General features: G+C 35.7%; 1 protein-coding gene across 5 annotated transcripts in view; it reads right to left on the bottom strand.

The window, feature by feature from the left end:
• The window catches only part of CNST (consortin, connexin sorting protein), a 63572-nt gene that overhangs the window by 43758 nt on the left and 4877 nt on the right, over positions 1-14937 (bottom strand). For 4 of the 5 annotated variants that reach the window (XR_012774800.1, XM_075496032.1, XM_075496035.1 and 1 more), the window contains exon 3: positions 5006-5443. Coding sequence is in view for 4 of the 5 variants with exons in the window: in XM_075496032.1 (XP_075352147.1) it covers positions 5006-5393 (388 nt within the window). In the remaining variant the exon portion in view is untranslated. Of the gene's footprint in view, positions 1-5005; positions 5444-6710; positions 6776-14937 lie in introns of those variants that run through there. The other variant, XM_075496034.1, reaches the window with a different exon arrangement.

The raw sequence follows: 14937 nt of genomic DNA, 5'->3' as shown, positions 1-14937 counted from the left end.
ATAAAGTTAATTTTCTTCATAGTAGCTAGCAAGGGGCTATGTTTTGGATTTGTGCTGAAAATAGCGTTGATAATACAGGGATGTTTTCATTATTGCTGAGCAGTGCTTACACAGTCAAGGTCTTTTCTGCTTCTCACCCCACCCCACCAGCGAGTAGGCTGGGGGTGCACAAGGAGTTGGGAGGGGACACAGCTGGGACAGCTGAGCCCATCTGGGTGATATGACCAAAGGGCTATTCCATACCATATGGCATCATGCTCAGCATATAAAACTGGGGGAAGAAGAAGGAAGGGGGGGATGTTTGGAGTGATGGCGTTTGTCTTCCCAAGTAACCGTCATGCATGATGAAGCCCTGCTTTCCTGGAGATGGCTGAACACCTGCCTGCTGATGGGAAGTAGTGAATGAATTCCTTGGTTTGCTTTGCTTGCGAGCACAGCTTTTGCTTTACCTATTAAATCATTCTTATCTCAACCCACGAGTTTTCTCACTTTTACTCTTCTGATTCTCTCCCCCATCCCACCGGGGGGGAGTGAGCGAGCAGCTGTGTGGTGCTTAGTTGCTGGCTGGGGTTAAACCACAACATAATGCTATTTCATCATAAAGGTGTTATGGGCCAAGATCCCTATTTTTTTTTATTCCATGTTCTTGAAAAGGGCACACAACACTGCTTTTTCCTGGAATCAATCAATCTTACTGTCCAAAGCAGATTATTTTTTTTACTAAAGACTGGTAAAGACTGGTAATATATCTTATGTATATTTCTGATATTTTAAGAAGCAAGGATTAAGTTTTTTCACTTTGCAAAGCATTGGTATTTACTCCATACATTGATATTTAGTCCCATACTAGAATGGAACCAAAATCTTTATGACAATAAATGTGAAAAAACACAGAAGATAGCAATACTCCAATGGCCAGAGCACTCACTAGGAACGTGGCGGAGAGCTGGGTTCAACTCACAGAGGTTTCAACTGACATCTTCTATGCCCAGTTGGGTGTGCCAATGTTTCCTAAGACATGGGGAGAAGCAAACTTTCTCAAAAGTTCCCTAAGAGTTCACAGAAGCAGCCCCATGTTTGCAAAAAGATGTAATTTTGACAGACTTTGTGAATAAAAATGACAAATGCATTTTTCAATATCTCACCTTTTTTCGTTTTGTCAGTATTACAAGTATATGAAATTAAGATGCTCTTGCCACCTGCCTGAAAATGAGTCATAGGTGCAAGTATGAGGCATCTCCTATCAAAATAAAATTATGGATATTGTCCTCTGTTTTTTAATTGAATTTTAATTTTCACATTCAGTAGCATTAGCTTAAGTCACCAGTAACGTAAGTTTCTAGTACAGAAAACATATTGTAATCTCTTTTTTTAAACATTTGTTGGTATTCAATACCAGAAAGCTGGTTCAGACTGATTCATTCAAGAACTATTAAAAAAAAAAAAAAAAAAAAAAAGAAAAGAGAGAGACCAGCAAGTATTTTAAAAAATATTTCCTTTTTAAGAGAAGAGATTTTAAGACAGGAGTGTTGGTGGTAAAGATAACTCTGAGCAAGCTCAAAATCTTGTTTAGTGCTGCACAGAACCCTAAATAAAATAGCATAGCTTGAATTTTCATATAATTTGACTAGTTTATATTCATGTATTTCATTTGCTGTAACACCAAATCCATCCCAATCACTCCACTTCCTTTCCCCACCTTCAAGCTGCTTCAAGAAATAAGTTGAATAATTTACAGGAAAAGCGTGTGTTGCAGAATTTAACTTGGGGAAAAACGAGTTAAGTGCATATTACCATGCTATACTACATTAAGGAATTACACACTGTGATTTTACAGTATTAAGTTACTAGTTATGCCAGGACTGATCTTTTGGAAAAAGATGAAATTATTTTCAGACAACAGGGATAAGTTGAAGTCCACATTTACAAAAATACATTGAAGCAGATGACACTTCATGAATCACTATCTGTACTGCACTAAAGTTAGTATGATTCATTACAAGGAATCCAAGTATGAATAATCACCAAAGTTTAAATTTGTGAATTTAAATTTACATCACTTCTTTGATCACCAGTGTCCTCCTTAAACAGATATAATCATAGCCTATTCAAAACTATTATTAATATACAAAAAGAATGTGAGAGAAATTTGGGATCTGGAGGCTATAGACTTGTCAATTCACTATAATACATCTACTGTAGCATCAAGATAGCTAAAAGGAGGTCCTTCTTCAAACAATGCATAGGAGAAATCTTGGAACTACTTACTCCAGGACACTGAAACGGACTCAAAAACCAACTGCAAGTCAGGTGACAAATTAACTGTAAACGATTACAGTCTATCAATTCCCACTTGGGGAAGTTCTGAATGGATAATTGCTGATGGCAAGGAGAACACACAAACAAATCACTACCTCTTTGCCTTGTCCTTATACTCTTACCTACCCATCCTCTCTTGGCCACTGTCAGGGGAAGTATATTGAACTAGGTGAATATTCAACCAGATATAGTGATTCTTAATCTTGCATTCCAGTCTACTGATTGTAGGAGCTAGGATAATTCTAGCTCCAACACATTCCAAGCATATACAGAAACATAATAATCAAATACGTATAACTGTTTATGCTTTATAAGCAAATATTTAGAGGGTTTCAAACACATTGCAAGTGTGAGTACTCGCTTTTCTTCTAAAGTAAAAACATCTGTCCAGAGCAGAAGATCGCCTTCTCTAATGATCACCAATCTTCTGCTGAGCAAGTCCCAAATAAATAAAAATAAGTAAAATGTAGTTTTCCATATTCCAGGTTCATTGCTTTAGTCACTAGCAAGAGAAGGAATATGAACAACATGCTTTTTAAGTTACATGTCGTCTTCTCCAGAATGGCAACGTTTAGCAGCAACCCTAACAGGTTTGCTTATAGGGAAAGGGAAGAAGATTCCTAAATCTCTTCTTTAGCTACGACTCAAATAACTCATCCATGATTTCTCAGTAGTTAAAAATAAAAATTAAAAAAAGAAAATCACCATAATACATGCCATGCAAATATTTAGTCTGTGATTCCAGCTTGCTTGTGTGGCGCTCTGCTGATACCCACTCAGGGATCTTCCACTCTGGTTTGATTATTCTCTTCTTTATCTCTCGGTATAAAGACAAGAAAGCTAGTTTGGTTCTTTTGTGTAGAGGGATACTCAGGAATTGTTTAAAATAGCTGGTGTTAAAAATTAAGTGGAAGATTCTCACTTAAATAAAGACATTTGCAACATCAAGAAATTGTGACACAGTCACTGCACTGTGTGAAAACAGGAGAACCATCATGTGAGAATATCTGGAAAGCTAAATGTAAATTAGCCTGTAATCAATGGGAGATATAATGTAATTTTATATTTTGATTTTCCTTCTATAACAGTCAAGGTTCTTTATTAATAAAGTAATAAGAGTTTGTTCATGGGAATTCAACAAAACTCTTATGAGTTTTGCAGGCAGGACATTCTCTGTTGTGGTATTTTACATGTCTAGATTTTTCCATGAAATTTTCTGTATTTCAGATTTCTGCTTTTTGCCTTGATACTGCCATCTACTGCACACAGCTTGTTTTGTGGTACTTTTGCATCAGTTGATTGCATTTATCAACAAGAATACAAACTAATGGAGAGAGAATACAAGCAAAGTTTAACTTTCAGTGTTTGGGTGAATTTCTCCTTTTCTTCCTCTCATCATGCTTCGGATACCTCTGTTCACACATCTGTATCACATTTCATCAAGTTTAATTTTGTTATTCCTGTCATAGAGATGACTGGTTCTCAATTACTTCTGCCAATCTCTTTTAATTAAGTATTTTCTTCTATTTTTAAACATTAAATCTACAGTTGAAATATATACTTGAATACTTTCTGCATCATTTAATGAGAACTCATTCTCCCTATAACGACAGATTTCAGGATCCTCTTATCTCTACTAGAAAATATAATTTTTCTCTTTTAGCTTTTGCCTATACATACAAGATACGGAACACAAGGCTTCCTTCCTTTCCTTTCTTTACCTATTTTATAATCCTCTAAGATCATCATCAGTTTTCAGATTAGGCCGTAAAAGACTTGCCATTTAACAGGAAAACTGTATTTTAAAATTATCTGTTTTAAGTAGTCAAATTCCCCGTCTTCTCAGTCTTTAGATGAAAAAAAAAAATGCATGAAAAAAAAAAAAGCAGGCATGATTCAGTTGTTCCAAGTAACTTTCAAAGATACCTATGTGAGGTAACACACTGATTTTAATTAATATATTTGCAGCACTGTGACACATAAGCTTTATGATTTATGGCAAAAACCTAATATAATAACACATTGTGTTGATGCAGACAAATCCTACTCATTCAAAAAAGGGAAGAAGCATCTCAAATAAGAACATGTAATAAACATTTACATTTTCCTTATTCAATTCATATCCAAAAGATCTAAAGGAGAAATAACATCAAATATTGGTAGAAACACATTTTTTAACAGCTCATTACCCAAAATGCACATCCTAGGACTATCTATTAAGCTTTGAAAAATGTAAGTAAATTTTGACAACAGCAGGCCAAGATCAAGCTATTTGGTACTCATACCAAGATTTCAAATCTTGACACTGGATCAAGACATGAAAATCTTGCACTTGAGCATGATGTTCAGATGAACAAAACCATATTGCCTGAATTTCTGCCTATTCTGATTTGGAAGTCAGCCCAATTTCCATACTGAAACTCTGCACCTCCCTCTACTCATGCTTCCTTGATATGTTCCATTTGCTACATAGCCAACATTTAAATAGAGAAGGTGAAAACATCTAGAGTTGAATCTGATTTAGGACTATTAACAGTTCCGGAAAAAAACCAACAACTTTAGTGAAATTTTAAAAATAATTAGTATGACAACTAAAATATATCTTTCTTATTAGTTCACAGATTAGAACTACAGTGTTGTTATTTTAAGTAAACAGAACAAAAACATTTTTTTTTTTATGAAGTACCTTTAGATTTTTTACTGGAGCTTCTTTTGCTTCTTGGACTTCTTTTTCCACCTGGCTGTTTTTCTGTAATAGACTTTTCCTCCAGCTGGGGGTCCATATGGACATTTACAGATCTCCTCTCAGTCTCACTTTCCTTACAGCTTGGGGTACAGTCTCCACTGTCCATATTCTCATTATTGTTGATACTGTCCTGCTCACCTTTATCCTGTCGTCCCATAGCAATGCTACAACTGGTCAGAACCTCATTCCCATCATTGTCAAGTTGATTTTCATTTTCATCAGCTGAAGAAATCAAATGAGATGCCAAACTTTCCACCCTATAGTCAGGAGGAAGACTGTCCTTCAAGTCTATTTGTAGATCATTTGGTGGAAATTCTCTGTCATCCATTAGAGCGTTACTTGTTGAATCACTTAATCTCCCTACAAATCTTTTTAGACCTAAAATATAAAACCAGAAGAAGCATTTATAATACGTATATTATAATGGATAAATAACCTCGTACTTAATGCCAGCCAATAAAGAATCACGTTAGCCAAGTGATACAGTTTAAAAGTATAGGGAAATTCTTTCAAACAGTAATCCATTGCCCCATTGTAAGTCTTAAAGCAAAGCATATCTACATAGAAAAAATAATCTATAAACTTGTATTTCTATCCAATTATAATCAGTTCCAGTTACCTGACCAATAGCACAGCTGATTATTACAGCAGTGCTCACAGCGTTACAGCTGGGGTAACAAGAAAAACAAAAAGATAAACAGAAACCACCCCGCTTTAAATCCATGGTTAAAACAAAAGCATTCTTGTCACATAAGATCATAGTTTGCCTGAAATAAAAATAAACCAGGGAGGAATAAAAGGAGAACAACTTTTGATTCTGTCAGTGATGGTATCACATAAAATATGCAGATAGATTAACTGTTATAAGAATTAGATGCAAGTAGAACCTGTTTATTGACTCAGATTGTCACTTTATTTTCAAGAAAACATTCAACATGTCTTCAGTATACACAGAAGCAGATGGTTTGTTAATAAAAAAACCTTAATCCTCCACCTACTCTCAGCAGGGGTCAATTTTCCCTTTTTGTGAACATGCAACTCTAATCAATGCTGCAATTAGATGCATATTCACAGGAAAAAATGGGTTACTTAGCAGCAGAGTTACATGGTAGTTATACAGGACTGTTATTGTATCAGTTTCTATCTTTAGCTTTTAGAAGCATGGCAATACTGCTGGTTTAATTAGCAATGATATAGATGAAATAAATACAGCTCCATTACGTACATCTCATTAGATTTAACTCATGTGTTTTAAATAGTGAAGCCAAAAATCAGCAAGCACTCTTGTATTATAGAAGAGCTTAGACAAGCCTCCTACAGCAGCTTCCTATCCTTTCCTTTAAATAAAAAGGCGTTTTAGGAAACCTCTCCTCACCAGGCTTTCTTCAGTCTCATGTCCTGGTACATACAACTGAAATAACTGAAATACACACTTGCTAAATATCAAGATAATGTTTCATTTTACTTGCTAGAAGAATTCAAATTGCAGAAAATTGGAAAAAAAGCTTTCAAGAATAAGTAGGTTTTCCTTCATACACAGAAACATATTTCTGTTAAAGATTACTAAAAAGATTTTCCCAAAATTACTCCTCCACAACCTTTGTAGTTGCTAAAAGGACTGGAAAAGAGAAAATGTCACTCCTACTTTAGAGAAGGACAAGGAGGAGGATTCAGGGAGCTACAGGCTGCTCAGCCTCACCTCAATCCCTGGAAGGTAGATATAGCAAGTAATCCTAGAAACCATTTTCAAATATATGAAGGACAGGAAGGTCATCAAGAGTAGTCAGCGTGGATTTATGATGGGTAAATAGTGCTTAACCAACTTGATAGGCTTCTACAAAGAGGTGACTGGCTCAGCAGAGGTGGGGAGAAGAATGGATGCTGTTTACCTTGACTTTGGAAAGGCTTTTGACGCTGTCTTCAACAACATCCTCACAGACAAGCATACAAAGTACAAAGGCTAGATAAATAGACCCCATGAGGAGTTCCAGGGAAGCATGCAGAGGGCGACAAGCCACCACCAGCTGGGCAACACAAAAGCGAAAGTCAGCACCAACTAGGACAACTCCATCTCTGCTTCCAACCTGAAGAACTTGTTAACCATTTCCAGCCATACCAGTCTAACAAAAAATACTGCCTATCCTATAACATAGAAGCTGCACTGGGGAGGTTTAGACTGGACATTAAGAAGCATTTCGTTACTGAGAGGGTGGTCAAACACTGCAACAGGCTTCCTAGAGATATGGTCGATGCCCTAAGCCTGTCAATGTTTAAGAGGCATTTGGACAATGCCCTTAACAACATGCTTTAACTTTTGATCAACCCTGAATTGGTCAGGCAGTTGGACTAGATGATCGTTGTAGGTCCCTTCCAACTCAAATAGGCTATTCTATTCTAGGAGGATAATGAATTGTACACTAGAGATGCAAGCCCTATTTTCCTTTGGGAACCAAATAAGAGAAATGACTTTCCTTGAGCACCAGAAAGACAAAGAAGGGAACTCTAGAGGAGATACGCATCTGGAGAATGCATCTGTTCATTAGAAGGTTGTTCCTTAATCAAGCCCTTTTCTCTCGAAGAGAGTTAAACACAAAATGAAAGGTTAAAAGGAGGACAGAACTTTAATCAGACCAGCAAGAATCAGAACTAGAAGATATTCTTTACGGGCACCCACACTATAGTTATGTTGATTTATTGATAACTTCTAAAGCATTAAAAAAAAAAAAAAATCCCAAACGTAGTGTTAAACTTGAAAGGTTCACTTCTTACTCTTCCTAGCATATGAAATAATAACTACCGCTGCCCTCTGCAGCTCATAGATTAAATGATACATCAAACAAAACAGGTGGAAGTAAATTGCCCAAATCCAATGAGGAATTAGTTTTAACAGCAATAATTAAAAATCAGGATGTCCTACCACCACTCTCTTACTTCTATCAGTAGACAACAGTTTATCCTTTCAGCAGCTATCACAGGGAAACAGAAACGTAAATGCATTTGAACAAGGTGTTTCCTACTAGATTGTGCAAAATGAGGACAAGATGCTTTTGACAACTGACATTTTCTATAGAGGAAGCTAACATTTTGATAGAAAATATTAACTCATTTCCTTTTAACATGTGGCTAAAATGATAGTCCTTCTCTAGCTGAGAAGCTGAAGAGCTTCTGCGGCTAGCACAGATCAACATTTATTGGTTTATTGTTTGAAACTCAGTATTTCTCCAAACAAAAGTAGCCCTGAAAATCTATTCCTTTCTACAACCCTTATGACTCCTTAGAGAATGAAAATCCAGAAAGAGCTAGTTCAAAGAATTTAGAACAGTCTTGGCCTTGATCTTTTAAAAGGATTTTTTTTCCCCCAGATCAAACTTTTTTTCCTTCCTGGTTTTCAACGTTGCCATCTGCTATTCCTTTTGACTTTACCAAGGCACCAGGCAGGTACGAAAGTGAAGCTAAATCCTGTGAGAATGAACTTTAGCTCTGTCTAAAAGCACAAGTAGAAACACTTATTTATACACAAAAATGGAATTAAAATCACTAGTGATTTGAACTATATTTAACAGACCATTAACATGCAGTTACTGTATTTACTGTTTTGCCATTGAAATGAATTGTACACACAAACAACATGCTAAGAAAAAAAATGTTTGTTTCTTCCTAGGCACATCTTTCCTCCCTTCACTGGTTGCCCAAAATTGAAATGAAAGCTAACACTGAGTAGAACTGTGCTGACCTCTGTTAAAAGGTGCTGATGAATGAAAGTGCTTCAGTTCTATTTGCCACACAGATTCATTCAATTGGCATATATAATCATGGTGATTATAGCACAAATCAAAAATAAGATGGAAAATACTTGCCAAGTGGCTAAAAGACAAAGTCTGTCTTGAAGAAATTAGTTGTATGTTTGTTTGCTTTAGGACAAAAAGTATGCACATTACAGAAATAGTATGGTACTGACTTCTATTTTAGGTCAATTTCAATTCTAAAAGCCTGTGCTGTTCAGTGTTCTGTTTCATGTACTTCATATAACTTCATAGAATTTCAACAACTTTTTTAGTTACTCATTTCTGTGTGTGTACAGAGCCTTTCTTCCATCTATCCTTACTAAGGAAACATAACCTTAAATACAGTTGTTTGGATTATATTCTGAAAAAAAGGGAAGAACTGGGATCTTTCCTGACCTGGCACAGCCAAAATTTGAAAACGGCATTAAAAAAAACAAACCAAAACCACCAACAAACAACATCCCCCTCAAACCCTCATACTAACACAGCTCCTCTGTCCTGGAAAGCGGTGGGTTTTGTGAATGTTTACTGAATATATAACATAGTACTTCATTTACTGATCTCAGAAGTATCTTACAGAACAGATCAGGATCATAACCCTGTATCTGCCGGCAAAGGGCTAAAAAGGTTCTAACATTCAAAAAGTTTATGGCAAATCATTTTTTTATTCCATTTGACTGCCTTCATATAGCTCCTCTGCTGAAGACACTATTTTCCATCTCTCATTCTCATGCTGCTTAATTATTCTATGTTAATTAGGGAGATTTAAGTCTTTTAATTCTTTGCAGTTTTCCCATTATATCACCTATATTGCTCTATTCAAATTGAATGGGCATTTCAGATTGGTTCCCAGTGTTGCTTATACTCAATCTTTTCATTAACTTTGATGATAAAACACAATAGCTATATAAAATCTGCAGTTAGAAGCAGTCATAAGTATTTTTGAGGACTTAATTCAAAATTAATTGTAGCAATAAGTGCTCCAAAAGGAATAACATGAAATTCACTAAGACAAACAGAACATGCAGTATCTTTTAGAATAAATGAAGCACATCTATATGAAACAGGGATTAACCAGTCATTCTGCTCTGATGAAAAGTATCTCAAAGAGATACCAAACAGAAAACTGACCACGAGTCCAAGTGTTTTTTTTCTCCTGAGATATAATACAGCAAGTGTTACAGGCACAAGAGAATTCATTATGTCCTACCAGACACTAATCAATTACAGCCATGTATTTTTGTTTTGTGCACAATATACACAAAACAAGATGTACACAAACAAGAGAACCTAGATCACAGCGAGGTAAGAGTTTTAGAGAGGAAGGGACAGCACTACACATGCTAACAGTTATTCAGCCTAGAAAAGGTTGCCATATAAACAACCAAACAGGCTGTCTAGAGATGTTGTGGAATCCCCATCCTTTTAAAGAAGAAATTAAGCAAGTCTCAGGTTTAAGGACACATAAAAAAATAGATAGTATCTAGGATTAAGGGAATTTAATTTTCTTTATTGTTGCAGGGGTTTTGTCTTTTATTTTTTTTTTTTAAATACAAGCAGCTTCACAAATCCTAGAGAAAAAAAAAATCATGCTGATTCTGTGAAAAGGAAACCGAATTTTTTTTAAAACCATTATCTTTACAGAGTTGGTGCTTCTACCACTAGAACAAAAAAGGAAGACTAGAAACACTGAAATTTAAAGAATGACTAAACCTAACCCATATATTTCTTAAAAAGAATAAACCTGTTGATCTTTCTGATAGCTGGTGTAAATATACATTACAAGACCACATTTAAATGTTAGTATCTCATTTCATATTGTTAAATAATCTTCTACAAATTAATACAAACCAATATGAAAACTATCATGGCCATACAAAAATCAAAATATGTACTGCAGATTCTTATTATTGCACATTAATTTCCACATACAAGGAAGAACACTGATCTCATTTTATGAACAATTACATTTACTACCAAAATGAAGATGCAGCAATGGAGAGGAAACTCAAGATGACAGAGTAGCTACATGGCACTACCTAAAAACTACATAAAACATACCATTATGAGTTCGTTAACTTGCAAGAAAAAGGACAATGCCTACTGTGCTGTTACAGGAGCTAATAAACAAAAAGCCCATGTGTTCTTTTGAGAAAGTGCAAATGCAATTTCTCTACAACTGTTTGCTCCTCCTGCTGATGGGGAAGCCAAGATACACCTAAAGAAACCTGGAATATTATGACCAGATTGCTTCAGAGTGCCGTTGCCTCACCACAGCCAGAAAAAAAAAAACAGACAAAAGCACAAGTTGTTGAAGATGTACTTGACCATTGCACAATTTGCTGCAGAAGGAAAGAGACAGCAGGTAAAGAAGGTAGCCAATTCATTTAGTTAAAATCATCTCACAAAGCCAGATCACTTCCAGCTAGAAGAATTCTGCTCTGCGTTGTGTTTTATGTGCAACACCTAATGGTTGGAATGCTACTGTTTCTAAAGAAAGGGAAATAAAAATATTTATGCGTATACTTCCATTATCCAACCTGACAACTCTGCAGAAAAAAGTTACCATGCTGTTGTGCTGTCTTAGCATGGACTTAGGAGTAGTTTATCATTTCACAAGACAGTCTTACGTACAATCCCATTACTGGATAGCCTCGCTATGAGAGAACCTAATTAACATCCTCCTAACTGCTCAGTCTGCCCTATGTTCAGCTTTGAAACTAGGGGTAAAAATATCTTTATATGTGTTTTCCGCTTCTGTGTCAGATACATGGTTTAGGAGGTATATCTCTTCAAATGTGTTAAGTCTGCTGTCCTCCAAGAAGTATTCAGATGCAGGAGTGGTTTATCTAATTTCACTGAATTTACAAAAATGTCTGAGCATGAACACTTTGGTGGTTTGGCACTTTCTGACATTGAAGTGACATTTCTCAAGTGGCAGTGGCATTTAAAGGCATGATGATCTTTACATCTATGAACAGCAGAAATAGCGAGGTTTCGAGAGGAAGTTCCACATGCTATTTTCAACTTCTAAGCTTCCTAGTCATACTGCTTATTCACAGCTTTAATAAACAATGATAAACATATACTGCCAGGCATAATCTACTCTTCCACATTTAACATTACTATAAAAATATCTTTCAGTCAGCAGCCAAATACAAGAGATTTGTCTGGGAACAAATAGTATATTTTATTAGAACATACGACAGAGTTCAAATGAAAATTTCACACAAACAAGCTCTTTTTCAGCACTCAAAATACACAACGATCAGTCCCCCAAGTGTCTGAAGTTTTAGGTTTCAAGCTTCACTAGGAAAAATGTCACTGAATGGTGTAAGAATAAAAGGGGACCTCACCATTTGATGTGTTCATTTTTTGTTCTTGTCTGCAGCAAAACACCAGAATGTATCTTAGATATGGGCAGAAAGACAGTAGAATAGTCTGTTTTAGGAGGATGGAGAACTCCCATCACTGCAGCACTTTCATAAACAGTCTAGACAAACACTGGTCAGGAATAACCTATGAGTAACTGGTCCTGCCTTGGGACGCACAAATCTCCTTTTAAGTCTTATGAGGAGAAGTAATTTGCCTTTTTTGATTTTTATGTTTTCCTTCTAATTGAACAACTCCCAGATTGTTGTTATATTTCAGAACATGTGCACAGGTTTGATTACAAAGTATAACAAAAATTAAAAACTTCCTACTAGACAAATTTATGCATCTTTTCTAGGCTGGGTACTTTTTTCTTGGGGGTGGGGTGGGGGTGGGGGGGGTGGGGAGGGAAGTCCTGCAAATCAGTACAGACTATTTTTATGAGAACTAATCAGCTCAGCTCACTCTTACCCAAATCTTTACTCTACCAGGACCTGAGAAAGCTGATACCTCCTACCACCTCATAAGAGGTTGCTAAAAACACACAATGATCCAAAATCCCTCATGATCTCAGGTAACAACTTTAAACATACATGAAAAGGCAGAAATGACAGAATACAGTCCCTTGAAATGGAGATGCAAGAAGAATGAGGCAATTATCTAAAAATTGTCCATCTGAAGAAACAAGAGTGTTAAAGACTTTCTGACAGTTGAATTTCATAGTGGGATTGAATTCCATAATTTACACTTGAGAGATGAGCAAGTTTTATGGACCTCATCAATACAAAGAAAATTAGCATGGTCAAAATATTCAGTTAAGTCCTAAATCATATCAAGGCTAGAAGCAACCACAAATAGAATGGAAATCTGTCCATAAAATTTATGAAACAATTCTTGTCTGCAAGTACTACGTACTTGAGGTCCCTTTGTTATCAAACCTGCAGGTCCAACCAGAAGGTTAGTTAAGAACAGAGCTAATTGTTAGAGCTTCAATAACTGTCATAATTAGAAATCAGAATATCCAGCAGCTTTATCAAAATGTTGCATCAGTTGTTTTTATATTTCAGAAGGGAAGGATGGTCTAGTTTCTACGTTATTCAGTGTCAGATACAAATGCTGAGATCAAATCCTTTCTTTGAGGAGGATTTTCTCCTCCATGAAGTCTGTCAAACTGTTACATCATCTTACTGCATTTCTTAACTACAAAATACTGCTTTATTTCACAGGGACGTAACAAAGATGAATACATTAAAAAGACTGTGAAATAGATACTTTGGTAAAAGGGACCATACAAGAACTGTAAAGAAGTACAAAATAGACACTTAAATTTGGTCAAGTTTTTTTGCCCTTAAATGCATGAGTGAGAACTCAATCACATATAACCCAGAAGACCTATGTTAAACGAATCACAATCCTCCCCAAATTAATCACTGGTGTAACTTGATTGAAGTTAACGAAGCTGCGACCACTTAAACCCAGTAGTGAATTTAGCCTTGAGTCCTGTTTCAACTCTCCCCTTTCCCACAGGAAGTTATTAAGGTAATTCATTTCAGCTCTAATTGTGTAAATAGATGCTGGCTATGTAAGCTGTCTCTAATAATTTACACATATTTTTGATTAATAGATCCTGGAGAGGTTTTCTAAAGCACATAGTTACTAGTTTTTCTATTACAATTTGAATGTATGTTTGCAATACCTGAGCCTGTAAACAGAGATTTAATTTGTCTTAGATCAGTTTTTCAGAAAACTCTTATTATCCAGGCCACTTTAAGTAGTAGTTTCCATTAAAAAAAAGCATCTTTCCATTAGAAAGTGCCACATATCACAAACATTAATAAAACCTAGCATCAGTACTGTAAGAGGGTAAAAACTAATTTCACTTAAAACCCAAACTGAGATAGTTTAAATGATGCCAAGACAGGAGGAGATTTACAGCCTATAGAGACATTGAACGATTACTATTTCTCCTTGTACTAATGATGTCATATTTCAGTGCTAAAATAGTAGACTTTAACAGTCTTCCATGAGAAAAAGAGAAATCCAGATAAGAAACTAAGCAGCTACCAAAACAACATTGGATAAAGGGTAATTTTATATGCCAGCTGTCATAAATTCTTCCTGGGATCAAATGTGTAAGCTCTGCACTGTGAACTTCGCTTTATTTTATAAAGATGTGAATAAAGAAGCCAAAATATTACCGAACAGCTTACAAACTTGTAAGTTTCAGGACAGATATGCCCCAACTTGTTTATTTTGCAGTTAGTCAACTGGAACACTGTAACAACAGAATGAACAACGTCTGAACTGTGATGCAGGTCCAGCTGAAATGTTGGTCTAAAGTGGTAAGATCACCATGCCCTCACCTTGAGACTAAATGCACACAAAATTCCAAGTTTTAACCATTAGGAAAAAACCTCCAAAATGTACGCTACAAATTTCCATATTATTTTAATGACATATTCACCAAGCGAACCTAAAAATCTTCCTAACATGTTCATATTACAAAGATAAAACAAATACCAGGATTAGGTTTGGGGTTTTTTTAATTCCAAAGTTATTTTGAATTAATCTCAATTTGCCCTGCAGTGTAATGTTATTTTTCCAAACAAAATAAAACAAGAAAATTAAATGAATCCCATGGACGGAGAAAAGCAGCGTTAAAGCTCACATTATAAGGCCACATGTTAGCAATTCAGTTTGGACAGATGGAGCAGT

Source organism: Mycteria americana, chromosome 3 (assembly GCF_035582795.1).
Source record: "Mycteria americana isolate JAX WOST 10 ecotype Jacksonville Zoo and Gardens chromosome 3, USCA_MyAme_1.0, whole genome shotgun sequence".
Taxonomy (NCBI): Eukaryota; Metazoa; Chordata; class Aves; order Ciconiiformes; family Ciconiidae; genus Mycteria; species Mycteria americana.
Note: the sequence above shows the minus strand (reverse complement) of the source record. Positions and strands in the feature narration are given on the sequence as shown.